Source organism: Alexandromys fortis, unplaced genomic scaffold (assembly GCF_014885135.2).
Source record: "Alexandromys fortis isolate MF-2015 unplaced genomic scaffold, M_Fortis_MF-2015_v1.1 scaffold_72, whole genome shotgun sequence".
NCBI lineage: Eukaryota > Metazoa > Chordata > Mammalia > Rodentia > Cricetidae > Alexandromys > Alexandromys fortis.
In genome coordinates, this window is record NW_026067969.1 from 666,692 (window position 1) to 685,478 (window position 18,787).

Here is an 18,787-nt window from a genome sequence, read left to right on the forward strand (position 1 = left end):
TCTAGACAAGGAAAGGCATGCTAGGTCTGAAAGCTGGGCAACCCCCACAACAGGACACACAGGAACACAGATGTGTTGTGTGCCCATAACTCCCATAACTCCTGCTTATAAAAACAAGCAAAAAGAGGGACTACAATTTAGCTAAGAGGCTCTATAGGACTTAGGGTTAGGGAAATGGCTCAGTTGATAAAGCACTTGTCACCCAAACACAGAAACCTGAGTTCTGACCCCAAACTCCACATAAAAAAAGGCCAAATAGAGCAGCGTACTCCTGTAACCCCAATGTTGGGAAAACAAAGATAAAGGGACCTGAGGTAAGACGGCTAGCCGGCCTAGACTCACTGGTGAGCTCCAGGTCAGTAAGAAACCATTTCTCAAATAAAGAAGGCAGCTCCTGAGGAACAACACCCAAGGCTGACCTCTGTGCAGCCACATGTACATACACACCCATTCACACAAAATACTCAAAGCTGTACACATGGGAGTAGAAAGCCTAGAATGCACACAGTCCTGGATTCAACCCTCTATATTAGAAAAGAAATTAAGAAATGACAAGGTAGCTTAGACTTGCTTTGACACAATCCCCATGGGAACAAGGGTGGCGAGACAGCTGAGAGCCTGGTGGGCACCGGGAGCCCAGCACTGACTTGCCTCTCAGCCCACTGCTCAAAGTTGCTCTATGTTTTTGAGATAGGATCTTAAGCAATTTGTTCTTGACCACAAACTTTCTATGTAGCTGAGGATGGCCTTGAACCTCTGATCCCGACAAATTTCAATAAAACTTTTCCCCTGGGCTGAGAATGTAGGAATGGTAGAGTATGTGCTTTTTTTTTTTTTTTTCCTTTTTCTTTTTCGAGACAGGGTTTCTCTGTCTTAACAGCCCTGGCTGTCCTGGAACTCACTCTGAAGACTACAAAGACCCGCCTACCTCTGCCTCTGAGTGCTGGGATGAAAGTCATGTGCCAGCACCTCCCGGCCCAGTATGTGCTTTTTATGTTCATGGCCCTGGGTTCAATGCCCTGCATGGGTGCTTCAATTCCCAGCTGACTTCAGGTCCTGAAAATGACCTGGGTTGGAGCTCACTGATTAATCTATGCTGGTCAGTCCCCAAACCCGGGGAGCCTACTGTCTCTGCTTCCCCAACACTGAGATGACAGGAGTATGCTGCCATCCCTGACTTTTTTAGATGGGTTCTGGAGGGGGACCAGGTGCCAAATGCTGGTCCTCAGGTCTTGAGCTCAAAGAGTCATAGGCAGAAGATACACTTGTCCCCAACACACTCAGGCAACAAGGACAAAGCTCTGTTTCCCCACCAGTCCTGGCAGACACAATCAAAATACATCAGTATTTACTCAACCAGAATTCAAATTGAACATTTTAAACAGATACAGTTGACAATACTGATTTTTTTTTTCTTCAGGTTTTTATTTGTTTGTTTTGCTGTTTTTTTAAGACAGGGTTTCTCTGTGTAGCTCTGGCTGTCCTGGGACTTATTCTGTAGACCAGGCTGGCCTCAAACTCACAGAGACCCGCCTGCCTCTGCCTCCTAAGTGCTGGGATTAAAGGAGTGTGCCACCACCATCTGACTATAACTGAATTTCATAAGAACACATAATTGTGGGCTGGAGAGACAACTCCAGTTAGGAGCACTTGCTGCTCTTACAGAGGACTCAGGTCCAATCCCCAGAATACACAGGGGGCTCACAACCAATCTTAACTCCAGTACTAGGAGACCCAGTGCCACCTTTTGGTTTCTCTCTGAGCACGAGGCACACATGTGGTGTATGTACATACACACATGCAGATAAAACACATAAAAAGATTAAAAAGAAAAGAAAATACAATGGCCATGGACACTAGAGATCTGCCCCCCAGTGCCAGGTGCTCCTGAGTATTTGTAGTCCTGGTTGGTCTGGAACTTACGACACAGACACCAGGCTTGCTTTGCCTTTGTCTTCCCTTGTGAGGGAAAACAGGTATGCAGTGCACGCCTTGCCTCTGAGATAGCATATTTTAACAGGGCTGTCGGTCCGTTTTCAGAACGACAGGCATCACCATAATGGAAAAACAAAGCTAAGACTAAGCAGGATTTTTCTCCAACTTTCCAGACATTTTAAATAATTCAAACCATAAGACAAATGTTGTTGTCACAACCTTAGTTTCCAGTAAGAAAATCAAGAAAAGATGACTACACACAGTAGATAATTTCTGTCCTGACTTGTGACATTTGCCCACCAGTGAGACGCTTTTATCAATAAAATCAGCTAAGACAGAGCTGTGCCTGCGCTCCCACGTGACCAAACCCAACTCATCTCAGGGACTTTCCAGACCTCTCGAAGGGTGCAGCCAGGGACTTTCCAGCCTGCATGCCTGCAAAGCCACATGGCACCAAGCCCATAGCCTGGCTGCAGTCCCTAACCATCAGTCAGAGGCCCACACAGCCACTGACCTCGATTACCACAGGCCTGGAGGCCACAGAAATCCCAGAGGAATCTAGAGCCTAACAGGGCTGGGAACTATTTTTCCACCTGCCCCAGGGGTCTCTCAAACATCCACAAGAGCAAAATGTTACATAGGGTCCTCATTCCCTACACCAACATTCTCCTGCATCCTCCCGACTTTCCTCGGGGCCATCTCTTTCCGAGACAGCCCTAGGCATTTCACTTTAAGGATATACTGAGACTATGGCTCCTCACCAGGCCCTGACACCATGCTAGAAAAGAATACTACAGCTTCTTGCTCACCCAAGTGAAGCCCAAACTGCTCAGCTAGCAAAATGAAACCCAAAGTGTCATCAGTCCACAGGACATGGGACATGTAGCCATACACACATGGCAGAGCGCAAAAGAGACGAGGTCTCACTAAGCAGCCCAGGCTACCCCTGAATTCATATGGTCCTCCTGTCTCTGCCTCCCAAGAACTGGGATTATAGGTGTACCTAACCATGTCTAGCTGAGACAAAGCCTTTTTGGAGGTTGTTGTCTGAGCCAACAAAGGACAGTGAGTAACTTGGTAGACCCCAGTGGCCTCCTAATCACCTGGTCTCTGTGATGCAGGGTTAACTGAAGATGCGTAAAGGTGACGTGGGGCTCACACTAATATCCCACTACACCACACTGTCCGTATACCTCCTCTGCCACTGTCTTTTAGATGTCTTTCCATGACCACATAACAAATATACCCAGTACTTGAACAATTTCCAGTGTCAACACAAATCAAAACAAGAGAACCCTTATGAGTTAGCCATGATAGTGAACACCTTTAATCCTAGTACTCAGGAGGCAGGTGGATCTCTGTGAATTCCAGGACAACCAGGGCTACAGAGAAAGATCCTGTCTCAAAAAAACAAAAACAAAACAAAAACCAACAAACCCAGAAAACAAGTAACAAGAAGAAAACCTTGTGGGTATGATATACAACACAGAAACTCCCTGACCTTAGAAGCTGCAGTTTCCAACAAAGAATTAGAGATCTGCAACCTAAGCAAATGTGATGTTACCAAGGCCAACATGGCACTAGCTCCTTACCTAAGGTAGCTACAAATCTCCTGTACCTCTGGGGTAGGGTAGGAACTTGAGACATGGAAAGAAGAAACAAACTCTATGGTATAGGCCTATGCTGCACTATTTGGGTTTCAGAAAAGGTGCTCTTAAAAAATAAAATAAAGCCGGGCGGTGGTGGCGCACGCCTTTAATCCCAGCACTCGGGAGGCAGAGGCAGGCGGATCTCTGTGAGTTCGGACCAGCCTGGTCTACAGAGCTAGTTCCAGGACAGGCTCCAAAGCCACAGAGAAACCCTGTCTCGAAAAACAAAACAAAAACAAAAACAAAAAAAAAATAAATAAAATAAAATAAAATAAAACAAAGAGATAAAATAAAAGCCGGGAAGTGGTGGCGCACGGCTTTAATCCCAGCACTAGGGAGGAAGAGGTAGGCGGATCTCTGTGAGTCGAGGCCAGCCCGGGCTACAAGACCTAGTTCCAGGACAGGCTCCAAAGCTACAGAGAAACCATCTCAAAAAACAAAAACAAACAAAAAAACCACAAAGGTTCACTAGGTAGGCCAAATAAATCCTGAACTCATGATTCTCCTGCCTCAGCTTCCAAAGTGTTGGGATTGCAGTCATGTAGCAGCTTACTCTCAGAAAGGGACACTTTCTAAGGAGCAATGCTTTTTTCACATCCATTAGCCAGGCCAGTCCCAGCAGGAGTAGAGAACAGCTTCCATAAGAACTGTTTTGTAGGGTTGGAGAGATGGCTCAGAGGTTAAGAGCACTGACTGCTCTTCCAGAGGACCCAGTTGCAATTCCCAGCACCCACATTGCAGCTCACAGCTATCTGCAGCTCCAGTAGTCAATACTCTCACACAGACACACATGCCAGCAAAACACAAATGCATATAAAATACAAATAAACAAATCGTTTTAAAAAAATGTTTGTGGAGTAGAATTCCCCAAAGTCCACTGCTGGAGATTTCAGCCACCAGACCAAAACAGAAATGTCTTTCTACCTCATATTCTTTCAAGGTTCCCTTCCAGGTGCACCCATCATTGGGACAGACAGCTGGCAGACTCTCCACCTCCCTGCGGGCAGCATTATCTGGAAAAGCCTGGAACAGAAACATTCTTGGGTTATACCTTCTCCCAGCACCCTACTGCCTATGAAGCAACATCTAGATCAGAGACCCTACCCAAAACAACCTGTGCCATTCTCCTGAGTCAGCACACGGAGCAGAAGATAACAAAGGACCAGCTAAGCCATGCTTCTGCTTCCCAATCTTTCCACCCCAAACCAATCATGAGAGGCCACTCCTAACTCCCAACTTCTCATTCTGTTACCAATGTTACTAAACAAAATTTCTAAATATTTTCTGTTCGTTTTGACTTGTTTAACTCAATACAGTGTACTTACCGAACTACTCTCTAAAACAGAAATGCCTTCTTCATACAGGCCTTCGTGGACACAGGCAGCACAATTCTGAGGCCCAGAGCTAGTGGTAACAAAGGAAACAGAAAATCCCACTGCAAAATTTGCTGCAGAAATTAACTGAGCACCGTTGGCTCAGCCCGCAATCCAGCTCCACACCAGTCATTCGTAATTTTTCTCATCTTTGATCACAAGTATGTCAACTGCACGATATTTCAAAAACTACAAATGAGAAGATTCAAATGCAGAAAAGGGTATCGGGGCTTGAACTTGCAAAGCCAACTCATTTCTTCCTTTTTTCTTTTTGAATTTGTGACTTCAGGGACCAAAGCATGGCTTTGCGAATGCCAGGTAGGTAAGTGTTTTATCGCTGAGCCTCAACTCCAGCCTTCATTTCTTTCACTTGTGAACAAGGCATTGGCTCTCTGGTAAACCTGACACTCCAAACACATGGCAGAAAAACATGGGTCTGTTTATCTTCTCCACATGCACTGCTGCCTTTCATACATTGTACACATCAGCCACCCGCCCACATGACATCAATGCATCCACCAGAGCAGCCTAAGGGAGCTACAATCCTCACAGTAAAATTTCTTGTGCCTGTGAAACCAACAATAATGAATTATACTTAATTTCACATGTCCAAAAATAATATATAACCTATGTTTTCATTTGTGTGCATGAATTATCACGTGTGAACACAGGTGCATGTGTGTGTGTGTGTGTGTGTGTGTGTGTGTGTGTGTGTGTGTGTAAGCCGAGGTCAAATATCAGGTATTCCTCCTCAGGTACCACCCACCTTTTTTCAGACAGAACTCTCACCAGGACCTAGAGCGCACAGATTAGGTTAGGCTAAACACTGAGCCTCAAGAGTCCTCCTATCGCTGTCTCCAGGCATATGATGTCACTACACACACATATTACCATGCCCAAGTTTTTACATGGATGGAGGGGATCAAACCCAAGCCATGACTGCACAGCAAGCACTTCACCATCTCTCTACTCAACCCCACTGTTACATTTTAATTTTTTAATTACATTTTTAAAATGTATTGTGGGAGAGATGGCTCAGAGGTTAAGAGCACTGGCTGCTCTTCCAGAGGTCCTGAGTTCAATTCCCAGCAACCACATGGTAGCTCACAGCCATCTGTAATGAGATCTGGTGCCCTCTTCTGGCCTGTAAGCATACATATAGACAGAACATTGTATACATAATAACTAAATAAATCTTTTAAAAAAATGTATTGTATGTGTAAACATGTACCAAGGCATTCAGGGAGAGGTCAGAGGACAATGTGGGAAGTCCCTCCTTTCACTGTGTGTGGATCATTGGGCTTAAACTCAGGCCACAAGGTTTGGTAGCAAGTGCCTTCATCCACTAAGACATCTCTCTGACTTCTGAGGTTGATTTTGAACTTGTTATGTAGCCAAGAATGACCTCAAACATCTGCTTCCAATCTCAACCTCTCAAGAGCTGGAAACAAGAACACGCTATCATATCTTTCTAAGATCAATTCTAAATTCTTTCTTACTTTTTTTTTTTTTTGAGACAAAATCTACATAGCCCTAGAACTCACTTGTAGACTAGGATAGCCTTGAGCTCAGAGATCCTCCTGCTTCTGCCTCCTGAGTGCTGGGATTCTGTTTCACTATACCCAGCTCAATCAATGGTTTTAAGTGGTAAATTTTACCTTCTTAGTTTGGGGTAAGCCTCCAGAATCCAAGGAGAATTTGTACTAACAACCACTCTACTAGATAGTGCATCAGACCCACCCACTTGCCCCTGCCCACTCGGGCAGCATGCCATGCACACCTGAGGATGTTGTTCAGGCAGAAGCAGCAATAGCGGTGACCACACTGGGCCTGGAAGGGCCTCCGTAGGATGTTTCTGCACGCTGAACACAGGTACTTGGCTTCTAACTTGGTCCCCAGGAGGGTCTTGGAGAAGCCAGGCTGCTGCAGGTCTAGGGAGCCAGGGGGAGTCACACTGGCTGCAGCCATGTGAGTTTTAACCCCCACACACCACAAAGCCCTAAAGAAAACAGACCACATCACACCTCAATTCAGAATAATCCTCTAGAGCAGTGGATCTCAACCTTCCCAGTGCTTCAACCCTTTAATATAGTTCCTCACACCATAAAATTATTTTTGTTGCTACTTCGTAACAGTAATTTTGTTAGTTATGAATTGTAAATATCTGTTTTCCAATAGTCTCAGGCAACCCCGTGAGTCTTCCACCCCCAAACGGGTCACAACCGACGGTTACGAGAACTACCACTCTAGAGGGAAAAGGAAGGTGGTGACATCTACTAGGAGGCACATGGTGAGGTGCCTGGGTCACTACACTGATCTTGAAAGAGGATCTAAGAAACAAGATTTTAGAGTTCTGGGAAGCCTTGAAGATAAGCCAAACCAATCTCCTGCTACAAATATGGGAAGAGATGACAATAAGGGCGACGAGACTTGATGTAACCCACAGTAACTATCCAATTCGTCAGCTTCCAACTTTCTGGCATCAAATCGATCCTGGCTGGAGCACTTCCTGCAGAGACCAAGTCAGCATCCTCCATCCTACACCCATGGTCCCTACAATGAGCATGTTTAAGACGGTGGATGGCTTCTGAAGCATACCATAGGCTGGCAGTCCTTAGATCCCAAACAGTCCCCTGGAGGTGGACACCTGGGCATGAGACGCGGTCAGTCTGCATTAATCACTGTTCCCTGCTTGGTATCAGTTCTCCACACACTGCACTGAGCCCACAGCCTGCAGAGCCCCTCCCTCTTCCTGTCATCCAGACCTGACACCTGCCATCCTCGCCAAGCCGCTTCACTCAAAGCCAACTAGAGTCCATCTCTTCCCTCCTCTAGGCATCACCCGCCATACCAGAAGAACCACCTCTGCCTGCCCCATCCTGTTTTCCTCTTCTCCAGCCCCAGGCTCCTCCCTCATCCTCCAGCACAGTGGCCTCCACTGGGCTCCCTCTCAACTCCCAGAGTAATCACACAGCACCCAGGCCTTCTGCTTCCCCATTTTCTCAGGTAGCACTCTGGGAGCCCTCACACTCAGGAGCCCAGAAGAGAGGCCTACTCAGGCTGAGGCAGGTGTGGAGAGGCCTGGACTACCTGAAGGAGCAACCTGGTACCTCTGTCTTCCAGTGGCTTCTCGTACCTGGAGTACACCATTTCCCAGTGACAACCTCCTTGCCCTATCTCCATGTCCAAAGCAGCGTAAACATTGGGGGTAGCTGCTAACCATACTTTCTGCCAAACAGGGTTCCTCAGCCTCTGAGAAGAGTGTGGGAAGACCGCTGGCTCTCACTCAGAAGAGCAGGCTAGTCCCAATGAGGGCAAAGTCTGGGGTATGGGGTGGGAGGACATGGACCTCCAGGGTCTTAGCTGCCAAGATCGGGTTCAGTTTCAGAAGCTGAGCTTAAGGAAGAAGTAGGTTATGTGCCTTGGGATGCAGACTAGGAAGTGTGTGGTATCGGAGGTGTGCTGAAGGTAGAGAGGCCATAGCAGGAGCAGCAGCATCTCCGGAGTCCTCTCTTCCCAGCAAAATCCCAGTCATATTTCATTTAACAAATCACCTCTCAGAACCATTCCCACATTTAAATACCAGAGGCAATTCCCAGGCTCCAGGAACAATGGCAGCACTGCCTGCTTCATGACTGGCAACTGCCAGACAGTGCCTTGCTGCCTCCTTCAAACCTTGCTGGCCCCACTGACTTGCCTGCCCCTCAAAGCCTCCGGGCATTCACATCCTGGCATGCACAAGGCCCCATCTAGCAGTCAAAGGCCTGGTGGAAGGCTACAGTGAGAAAAACAGAGTGTGGGTCTAGTTCCACAGCCTGAGTCACTTGGTTCTAGGTCTACTGGCCAATCTGCCAAGGCCTTCCCTCCTCGTCCCTACCCACTGCCTCAGGGTTACTTGCCGCTCACCAGGGACTCAACAAGCCCACTCTTTGCCCAACCCTTGGCCAATCCTGCCTTGTCTGGTGGACACCCTGTCCTGTTCTCCTTCACACCGATCCCAAACACCACCACCACAGTGTCGAGCCACACACACTCGGAAGTGAGGGAACTGTACAACCACTCCGCTGGCCATGCCCTGACCACACTGCTTCCGACTGCTCCCAAACACTTCAACCCTAGGCCCTTCTTCAAACACAGTGTCACTGGCCTCCACTGGTAGTCGGGTGCTCAGAGCCCCAGGCACCAACAGGACATGCCTGGATACACACTAGCGTGGCTTTCAACGCAGCATTCATTAAAAGATGACTGTTACTTACATGTAGCTTGCTATCCTTTCCAGTGTACCTCAATTCTGATTACACATATTAAAACATTCACAATACAGCAATGACAGCTGCCATCTGTCACCTTCTTCTCATCCAACAACTGTTTTTCAGATGCCAGGCACCAGCATGACCGGTTTCTGTGAACCAACCCTTGGCTGAGGGTGTTGAGTCCGAAAGCAAGAGAACTCTTCTGTTCTATCTTTACGTCTCTAAGAGGAAAGAAGTTTCTCACCTGTACCTAGACAGGAGTAGTTAACAGAGAGCCCAAGCAGAAAGAATTTTAACTCAGAACCCTTGAGATCTTCAGGTACACACAACTACAGCATTACAAACAGCAGGACATCTCCCCCTGGCCACCCCTGGGAACCAATAAGCAGCACAATGACCCCCACACTCACGGAGTACCCTTTACAAAAGAGGCACACTGATGTCTAAGGCTGAGACTCCTGACAGAGCTCCTGTACCGAACACCATGACAAGGCTGCTGGGTGTCCCTAACCTGCAGGACACAGCTCACACGTGCCCACATCCACTCGATTCTTCTGCATACACAATTTAATGATGCCCACATCCAAGTTCATAAAGCATATGTATAACCTCCATCTACTCTAAGCGCCCACCAGGGTGGATGGCCCTGGACAGGAGGGCAAACCTGACTCTGCCCCGCTCTTGGGGTGGATGCGTCTCCCAGCCTCACACGTGCCATCTGCGCTGTGGGAGGAAACTCACTAGCGCCTGAGCTCAGTAAGACACCACGTCACAAAACAAAAAACAAACAAACAAACAAAAAAAAAAAAACACAGCTGGCACTAAACAACCAGAAAGACATGAATGTAGGGCAGGTTTAATCATATTTTATTTTTTGTTTTTTTGAGGCAGAGTTTCTTTGTGTAACAACAGTCCTGGCTGACCTGAAACTCTCTTTGTAGACCAGGCTGGCCTCAAACTCAATGAGATCTACCTGCCTCTGCCTCCCAAGTGATGGGACTAAAAGCAGGCACCACCACCTGGCCAAGAAAATGTTTCCATTTAAAAAATGCCACAACACACAGTTGGGCTCTAACCTCCCTGTCTATCCTTCTCCCAGATATGCCCCTCAACAAGCCTTTCTCCTGTTTTGAGACAGGGTTTCTCTGTAGCTTTGGAGCCTATTCTGGCACTTACTCTGTAGACCAGGCTGGCCTTGAACTCACAGAGATCTGCCTGCCTCTGCCTCCTGAATGCTGGAATTAAAGGTGTGTGCCATGACTACCCAGTTCCAGATTTAGGTTTAAATGTCTGTCTGTCTCTTTCTTTCTCTCTCACCTGTGAATTGAGCGCCTGAGTTCTGTTAGGACCTCAACACTCAAACAAATGGATAGCTCCAGCCCTGACTGCATAGCTTCCTTGGGGCCACTGTGGCCTCCTGGGGACCAGAGGAACCTTTATCACAGCATGAAGTCGGAGCCTCTACTCAGCTTAGAACCTCAATGGCTTCCCAACTCTGGTCGGCGAAAGCTAATGCCGCCCCAACTCCACCTGTCTGCCTACTCCAGTTCCCACCAGTTCTCTCAGGTCTGCGCCATGCCCGTTCTGCTAGGGCCTTACTCCCAGGACTGGCTGTCAGCAGGCAAGTACAGAGCTAAAAGAGGAAGGAGGGGAGCCAGCTTCTACAGCTCTCCCCTCCTGGCTACTACTAGGGAAGTCGCCTTCCACTGACGGCTGCAGTCACGTCAATAACTAGACAGCCAGCAGCTAACTCTGGCACACAGCACAAAATCCCTTTCTGTAACAACTGGCCCAGTCCTTCACAAACTCACCCCATCCCCAACCCATGCCCTCTGCTCTAAACAGAGCACCCCAACTCTGGGTCATGTGCCTGCTGTCTAAATTCCAAATCCTTGATTTTCTTGTGCTCAGATTTCCAGTTCCCGTCCACTTAAATTACAAGCTGCCCCCAGACAACAACTACACTGCCCACCTGGGGCCCAGGGTCTCGGTGCAGAGCGCACTCACTGGCTCTCCTTCTCTATGGCTAGCAACAAGGCAGGCACAGTACAGTAGTGTGATGGATGCCCAGGGTAAAGGGGCAGGGCCAGCAAACGGGGGGAATCTCCAACATAAGCCTTGAAGCTGCACACCCCACCTTTGGCATAATCTGCAGGACCTACGGCAGTTTTTTCTAGATTTTTTTTCTTCTCCAGGTTACCTCGTCCATGCCTGTACAGTTCACAACTACCCATGGGATCCACCTGCCACGCCATACTCACAATTTACATAACAACACACGGGAATTGGGGGCTTAGCAATCCACTGTCAAGAAGGAAACCCCAAACCAACTCCCAAAACAGCAATGAGATGACAGGCTGGAAACACACTTCCTTCCTAGCAGAGGGCCTTCTCCAAGCTGACTGCTGCCGTTTCTGTGGTGCAGCCCAGGCCACTATTCCTCTATGTGCAGGGGGAATCACAGTCCAGAGATTCCTGGAGGGCTCTGTCGGGAAGCGCCCCATGTGAGACTGGACATGCATGCGCAGGGCCCTCACTCCAATCGCTGCACAGAGTTTTCCAGGCCCTGTGCAGCCATCAGGTGTGCAGAGAGAGGTGCTGAGGACCAAGTCTGCCCCATGATGACCGGCAAACAGGAAAGAGTAATAGGGTTCCCGGCAGCCTGCATTGTCAGGGACTAGTCTGTCCAGTTCCAGGAGTACTGGGGGGGGGGTGGTCCCCAGAGGAAAAAGAAACAGCAAATACATAAACACCTCACAGATGTGCCCTGCAGGACAGGACAGGGAGACACCACAGCTGGAAGCACACAGCCTTCCAGCTGTGCACACAAGGCTTGATAAAGAACTACCCTTGAGTCGGTGGTGGTGGTGCACACTTTTAATCCCAGCATCTGGGAGGTAGAGGCAGGAGGATCTCTGTGAGTAGGAGGCCAGCCCGGTCAATAGAACTAGTTGTAGGGTTGCATAGAGAAACCCTGTCTCAAAACACACACACACACACACACACACACACACACACACACACACACACAAAAGCAAGTAAGTGGGGGGGGGGGAATGATGCCTGAGCTTTTGTCAAATGCTTTAAAATGCTGTGGTACACAACAAATACAGCCATAAAGCTAATTTTTAATAGACTTAAACACCAATTTGGGATTGGTTGTAGGTCTCCACCCAGTAACAGTAATTTGGGGTCACTAAATACCACCTTTCTCAGCCAGTCACACAGGCATAGGACACTGTGGCAAGGCCAAGTGTGACCTCTCTGGACCAACTGGTAGCCAGAAACAAAGGACTTCCAACTCGTGAACTGCACACAAGATGACCTTGCACTGTGTCCGTGGGGCTGAAGATTTCCTGAGTCCCCCAACTCTGTGCTTCTCCGAATGTGTAGGGCCCGCAGGGAGTACGCCTTTGGGTTCTAACCAATCTCATGTCCTCACTACCTGCTTGGGGTTACATGTCCATCATGAAGAGTGTCCACCAAGCCCAACCTCCACTAAGCAGGCTTCAAGGAGAAAAGGGCCCTGGGATCAGACCAAACCCCCTGACACTTAGGATCCCATCAAGTTAGCTCCCAGAGAAAGGGGTCCTGAGGGGCAGAAAGGTGAGATCTGAAAAGATAAAGGACACCAGGAAAAATGAGACACCAACAGGGAAGGGGTTTGGGGGGAGGGGGTGTCCGTGGGTTGTGGAGCCGGGTGTCAGAGTCTGAAAGGGAGACGCCTGAGTACTGGGGGCGTCAGACTTAATTTGACTCCCTAGGTTCAAAAGCTGATGCAGGTGGGGAGGTGGGTAGTGAAAGTGGCCCAGGAAACCAGGCGTTCGCCCAAGAGCAAGTGGGGTTCGTGGGTCCCACAGCCAAGGACGCCGGACCGAGATCGGGGGAAGGGATCGTAAGGCCGTGACCCCGAACCACAGCGCCCAGGGCCGCGCGCGCAGCCACGCACCGCTGCCGACGTCGCGAACTTTTCCGGCCCCCCTCCCGCCGACTTTCAGTTTCCGGCCCCGCGGCTCCGAACCCCACACCCCCACACCCCGACGGCGGCGGCCCCGCACCTGACCCCCAACCGCCACTCCCGCCCCGCGCCTGACCCCGGCCACACCGGCCGTGAGCGCTGACCCCGGCTCGGCTCCGCGCCGCCTCACCCAACGGTCTCCGCGCGCCCGGAACTCAGCGTCCGCCGGGGACCACCCCCGCTGCCGCGGCCCGTCCCGCCTGACGGACAGAAGCGCGAGCCTACCAGGAGCTCCCAGGGCGCGGCAGCGGGCGTCGATTTGTCAAATGGGCCGCCTTGGGCCCTCTCCTCTGACGGACGGAAGCAGGAACCTACCAGGAGCGAGCAGGGAGCCGCAGCGAGCGGCGATTGGCCGGCGCCGCGCGGCTTGGTCCTGAGCTTGTTTCCCAGCTGCTTCCTAGCAAAGTCGATGAGGGGCTGACGTGAGCTGCGGCGGGTTGGCTTAGGTCCTCCTGGGACACTCGCGCTCCTAGCACGAACCTGGTGTTCTGGAGGTCAGTGGGTAAAGTCACTTGCCACCAAGCCTGATGACCCTAGTTCAATCCCTGGGATCCTTGATATGGAAAGAGAGCAGGAATGTATGCATTATTTTATTACACACACACACACATTACAAACCATGTATAAATAACACCACACACATATATATGTATACACACAAAATAATTAGATCTCAACAATCTATTTTTTGTTTTGTTTTGTTTTTCGAGACAGAGTTTCTCGTAGCTTTGGAGCCTGTACTGGAACTCGCTCTGTAGACCAGAAAGCACAGAGATCCGCCTGCCTCTGCCTCCAGAGTGCTGGAATTAAGGGCATCACCACCACCGCCCAGCTCAAGATCTCACCAATATTCTACACCAGATATGTCCAGCCTGCAGCATGTATCCCAGGATAGCCATGAATGCATCCCAACACTTGTAAATGTTATATCACAATGTCAAAAGGATGGACACCTCTGCACGATACCCCGAGTCTCCTCTGCATTCGTTCTGTAGCTGAGTTTGAGAGACACTTGTGCCGTTTGCTGTTGGTTCTTTTTACTCTTTTGGCTCATTTTTCTTTGCTCTTTGAGGGGCCTGCCACCCAGCTCCCAAATAAATCACACACAGTGGCTTATTCTTAATGATAAATGCCTGGCCTTAGCTTGGCTTATTTCTTGCCAGCTTTTCTTAACTGAAGTTATCCTGTCTATATTTTGCCTCGGTGCGCCTTTCTTTTCTTACTTCTGTATATCTTACTTTCACTCTTACTCTGTGGCTGGCTGTGTAGCGCCCCTTCTTTTCTGGCTCCTTGATCTCTTGCTCTTCCTACCCTTTCTCCCATATTTCTCCTTCTATTTGTTCTCTCTGCCTAACAACGCCGCCTATCCTTTCTCCTGTCTTGCTGTTGACTGTTCAGTTCTTTATTAGGCCAATCAGGTGTTTTAGACAGGCACAGTAAAAGCTTCATGGAGTTAAACAAATGCAACATAAAACATAAACATCTTTATATCATTAAACAGATGTTCCATAGCATAAACAAATGTAACACATCTGTTTTTATTCTCCAGCAATCAATTTATTTACAACAGCACTTTAAAGGCAGATATATGCCCATTTTGATGAACCCAACCCAGCACCCCCCAAATCTACTAGTGTTCCACAAATCCTGCACCCTTCAGGACTCAGAGAGCTCACAAGTTGTCCCGAGAGACTGCAGCTACTCTCAACACCTGTCACGCAGGTTGATTTCAGGAAGCCTGAGGGGCCCGTGGTTAGACTGTACCTTGGTCCCCGCCCTCAACATCAGCTTTGTAATGTGGAACATTGAGGGGGCCCCCGAAGTGCAGAACAGAAACAGTTTAACTCTGTGAAGCTGTTACTGTGCCTGTCTAAAACAACTGATTGGCCTAATAAAGAACTGGACAGCAAGTCCAGGTGAAGTATCCAAGCTTGAGTGTAACCCTGCAAGGCAGTACTGCCCTGCTCAACCTGTGGTAAGGGCTGGACAAACACACCCCATCTGCTGTGTCCTTTCCACTTTGGCAAAGGAACAAAACCACCAGGAGTTTTAAGAACATGAGTAAACTTCAGGAGACAGAAAATACAACTGTGGCCCGTGCACACAGCCTTCAGGCTGCCCCAGGTAGTCTCATTGCCTGCTCCCTGCCAGCTTCCCACTACAAAAGGGTGTAAAAGAGCCGACCGAAGCCAAAGATGACTGTCCCGGTTTCATTTGTTAGCCACCCTGACTTTCCCCTGGAGAAGGCAGAAGGGCAGCAGCCTGTATCTAAAAGGACAGAAGAGTCAGGGGACCTCACATTCAAGAGTGAGAAGTTTTAAAGGGCCTGAAAAGCGGTAACGCTGGAGGCCTGGCACCATCAGACAGATGCGCAGCCCAAGTGGCCCCAAGCCCTTCCAGAGGCAGTTGCTGAGGAAGGGTAAGCATCTCTCGGGAGGGAGCACCTGGACTTGAGATTGGATGCCAGTTCTGTGGGCTGGGGAAGGGAGCTGAGGGACAGAAAGCCCAGGCCAACTCAGCCGGCTGGGAGTGGCAGCCAAGGAACAAACTCAGCCCTGGGAAGATGGAGTGGAGGAACCACCTGTAAAGGCTCCAGCCAGTGTTGGTGGCTCTAGACATCTCGGGTACACAAAACTCCACAGGAACCTACTCAGGGCTGTCACACAACAGGATTTCCTGTCTGCAGAGGTCAGGGAGAGGCTCCCAGGAGCTGCCTAGCAAAGGTGTGGCTCTGGATCCTCCCTGGCCACAGCAAGCAGCAGGTGTGTGCTCACTGGAAACTGAAGGCCCTGAAGCCCTGGGCTGAAGTCTACACAGCTGCTGGTCAAACCCTGTCAACTCCACATAGGCAAAGGACAACACAGAGTTTGCCTTCTTCCAGCTGTGGCCCACAAATCATGTGAGTCACCCACACTTGTGCAAATTCAATACCAGGACAAAGGCCCACTGCCCAACCTAAGGCTCAGTTAGTTCTAAGGCGCCCAGCCTGACAGGTTGGAAAAGAGCCAAGGCAGCGATGAAGGGTTGGAGAAAGTGGGGCAGAAGCCTCCGGTACATCATAGAAGGGAGGCAACACCTGCTGAGGGCATGCTAATTCCGCAGGGCAGCAGCCTCTGAGACAGCTGGTCCTCCAGGCTGGGCACGGAGCTCTCACCCACAGCAGAGTCACCCTCTGGAAGCTGGCTGAGCTGGTCTAAGACCCCCCAGGCCATTTTCCTCAGCAATCTGCTTGATGAGGCTGTCGACCTGCTCCTGAGGTGTGGTCAGTGTGGTGGCAGAGCTCCTGGAATCCTCCATTACCGATGTGTGCTCATCCGGGCTCTGCACTTGTCTGCTCAGACCTGTCCATCACCGCAGACACCTTCTGGAGATCCGTGGCACTCAGCGCCCTGTCCAGAGCTTTGGTCACCTGTGCCGTATTCTTGGTCACCCCCTTCATGGTCACAGCTGTCTGCACCTTGGAGGCTACTGCATCCACACGGGACGCCATCCGGGGCCAGTTTATACCTTCATTCTTCTTGCGGATGGCATTCTCAGCACACCCGCGGGCACACTCCACATTTTTCTGCTGAAGGGCCTTCTTCACTTTGGCCTGCTCAGCCTTGGAGTCCTTCTCTGCCTTCTTGGCCAGTTTCTCTAGCTGCTTCAACTGGAACAGGATGTCGTCCATGGCCAGTCAGGTAGGGCACCCCTCGGGGTGGTGAAGGGGACGAGATCTTTCGGACCAGCTGGCAAACGTGACACGTCTTAAAACTATTCTACGATAGCCTTTCTCTTTGGCTATTAGGCTCCTAAAATAATGGACTCCATGAAACTGAAATACTCTCCAGGAATCTCATGCAGGAGAAAGGAACAGGCCGAAGCCAAGACCAATCAAAGGAAAACTTGTGTCCTGGGAAGAGATCTGCAACATCAATCCATCTTGCACGGTAGACTGGAGCTGAGACAATGGGTTGGGTTAGTGATGGCAGGACCACACTTTAACCCGGTCTACTTAGTGATGCATAACTCTGGCCTCTACTTGAAGTTAAACTTCATGCAGGACCCTAAAGGTAAATGTGGGGAAGTTGTGTCACTGGATCGCTTTGTCTTTCTAATTTGGCCACAATGAGTAAATCTTTCTTGCTTTTCACTGGTGCATTTTCTCTTTAATTGGCTTATTGAGGACAAGTGCCCGAGCGTCTTGCTAGGGATGCCAGAACGGGCTCTGACTCTAATAACTACAGTAGCAATCTCACAAGGATTGCAAGGACTAGGGAGCGGAAGGAGAGTTCAGGTGAGATCCTGGTCACAAGGAGATTCCCTGCAACTGTGAAAATGGTTCTAGGATGAAAACTGTTTGAAGCTGGGGCTACTGATCCGGCCGTCCCGACTGCACTCTTGCTTTGTCAGGAGGTAGAATTCCCCTAACCGAATCAAGAATTCCACCAATGTGACAGCGAGGTTGTCATCTTCTGACAGAACTCAGGCAGCCACTGGGTGGATGATCTCGCTAGAGCATGTTTGCCCCAAGCACTAGTGAGTCCCCACCTGCAGGAACTCTCTCAGCTCTACCAGTGTAAGGTGTTTCCTTCAGGCTGCGCCTGAGAGGCCTGAGCATGTGCTGAGACACTAGCAGCCTAGCCTGACAGAAAGACTCATTCACAGCAGAGCGTCTACTCCGCTAGGGGAAAATGTGTGTCTGCTCCGTCCTCCAGACCTCACCTCACCCACATCCACCAAAGATTTCACCAGCAAGACACTACCCCCTGCCCTTAATGGCAGCTGAGCCAGAGAGTGACATTACCCTAGCTTAACTGTAGCCTGCTGGCCCAATACTGCCACCGCAAATGTGGCCTTTAGACTTCTCTACTTTTGAGATTTTGTGTGCATTTTTTGGGGGGTGGCGTACTGGTGTGCAGAGTGTGTACAGATTTAGACCAGGTCAACAGATGGGAGGTGTCCTGAATGGGAAGTGGCCTCGCTACTGCCCCACCAACCAGCACGGAACTGCGTGACATCCCGGGGACTCACCTCACTCGCTGACTGGGAAATGGGTGAGTCACCGTATCATTGGACTACTCAGGGGTTTCCCACGTGCATTCCTTTCTGCTAAAAAGAAAGCAAAAGTTACCCAACAAGACAACCAGAGGGCCAGGCAGAGGTTGGGGGTGTCCCGTGGACAGACTAAAGAGGACCCACACAGCATCTGCTCACTCCCTGAGTCCTGGAATCAACCACAACCCCCTCTTCAGTAGAATCTTTGACTCTGCGTGGGCATGTGCTGTGGCATTTGTCCTGAAGACGGCTGAGGTGACACACCAAAACAGGTTGGGACCTCAAGTGCTGACAGAGCTGGTTGGGGTAGGCTGTGATGATTGGACAGGACAGTGTGTACCGCACGTGTGTGGAAGTCAGAACGCAACCTCAGGTGTCTTTCCTCACCTCTCCCCTTGAGTCAGGGGCTCTCATTTGCCACTGCTGACTTAGACTGGGCTAGCTGGCTTGCAAGTTTCCAACACTTCTCGTCTCTGCCTCCTGTCTTGCCATAGGCAGGCATACTGTTGACTATGGAAGTGA

At 49.7% G+C, this 18,787-nt stretch overlaps 1 protein-coding gene and 1 pseudogene across 2 annotated transcripts in view; both read right to left on the minus strand.

The window, feature by feature from the left end:
• Positions 1-13,416, minus strand: part of Traf2 (TNF receptor associated factor 2) — a 26,700-nt gene extending 13,284 nt beyond the window's left edge. Inside the window, exons 1-4 of one of the 2 annotated variants that reach the window (XM_050155067.1) lie at positions 13,359-13,416; positions 6,738-6,956; positions 4,910-4,988; positions 4,509-4,607 (exon numbers count right to left, since the gene is read on the minus strand). In XM_050155067.1, the coding sequence (XP_050011024.1) occupies positions 4,509-4,607; positions 4,910-4,988; positions 6,738-6,925 (366 nt within the window). In that variant the 5' untranslated portion in view covers positions 6,926-6,956; positions 13,359-13,416. Of the gene's footprint in view, positions 1-4,508; positions 4,608-4,909; positions 4,989-6,737; positions 6,957-13,332 lie in introns of both variants that reach the window. The other variant, XM_050155066.1, reaches the window with a different exon arrangement.
• LOC126509320 (charged multivesicular body protein 1a-like) lies at positions 13,355-17,393 on the minus strand (annotated as a pseudogene).
• Positions 17,394-18,787: the final 1,394 nt, after the last annotated feature.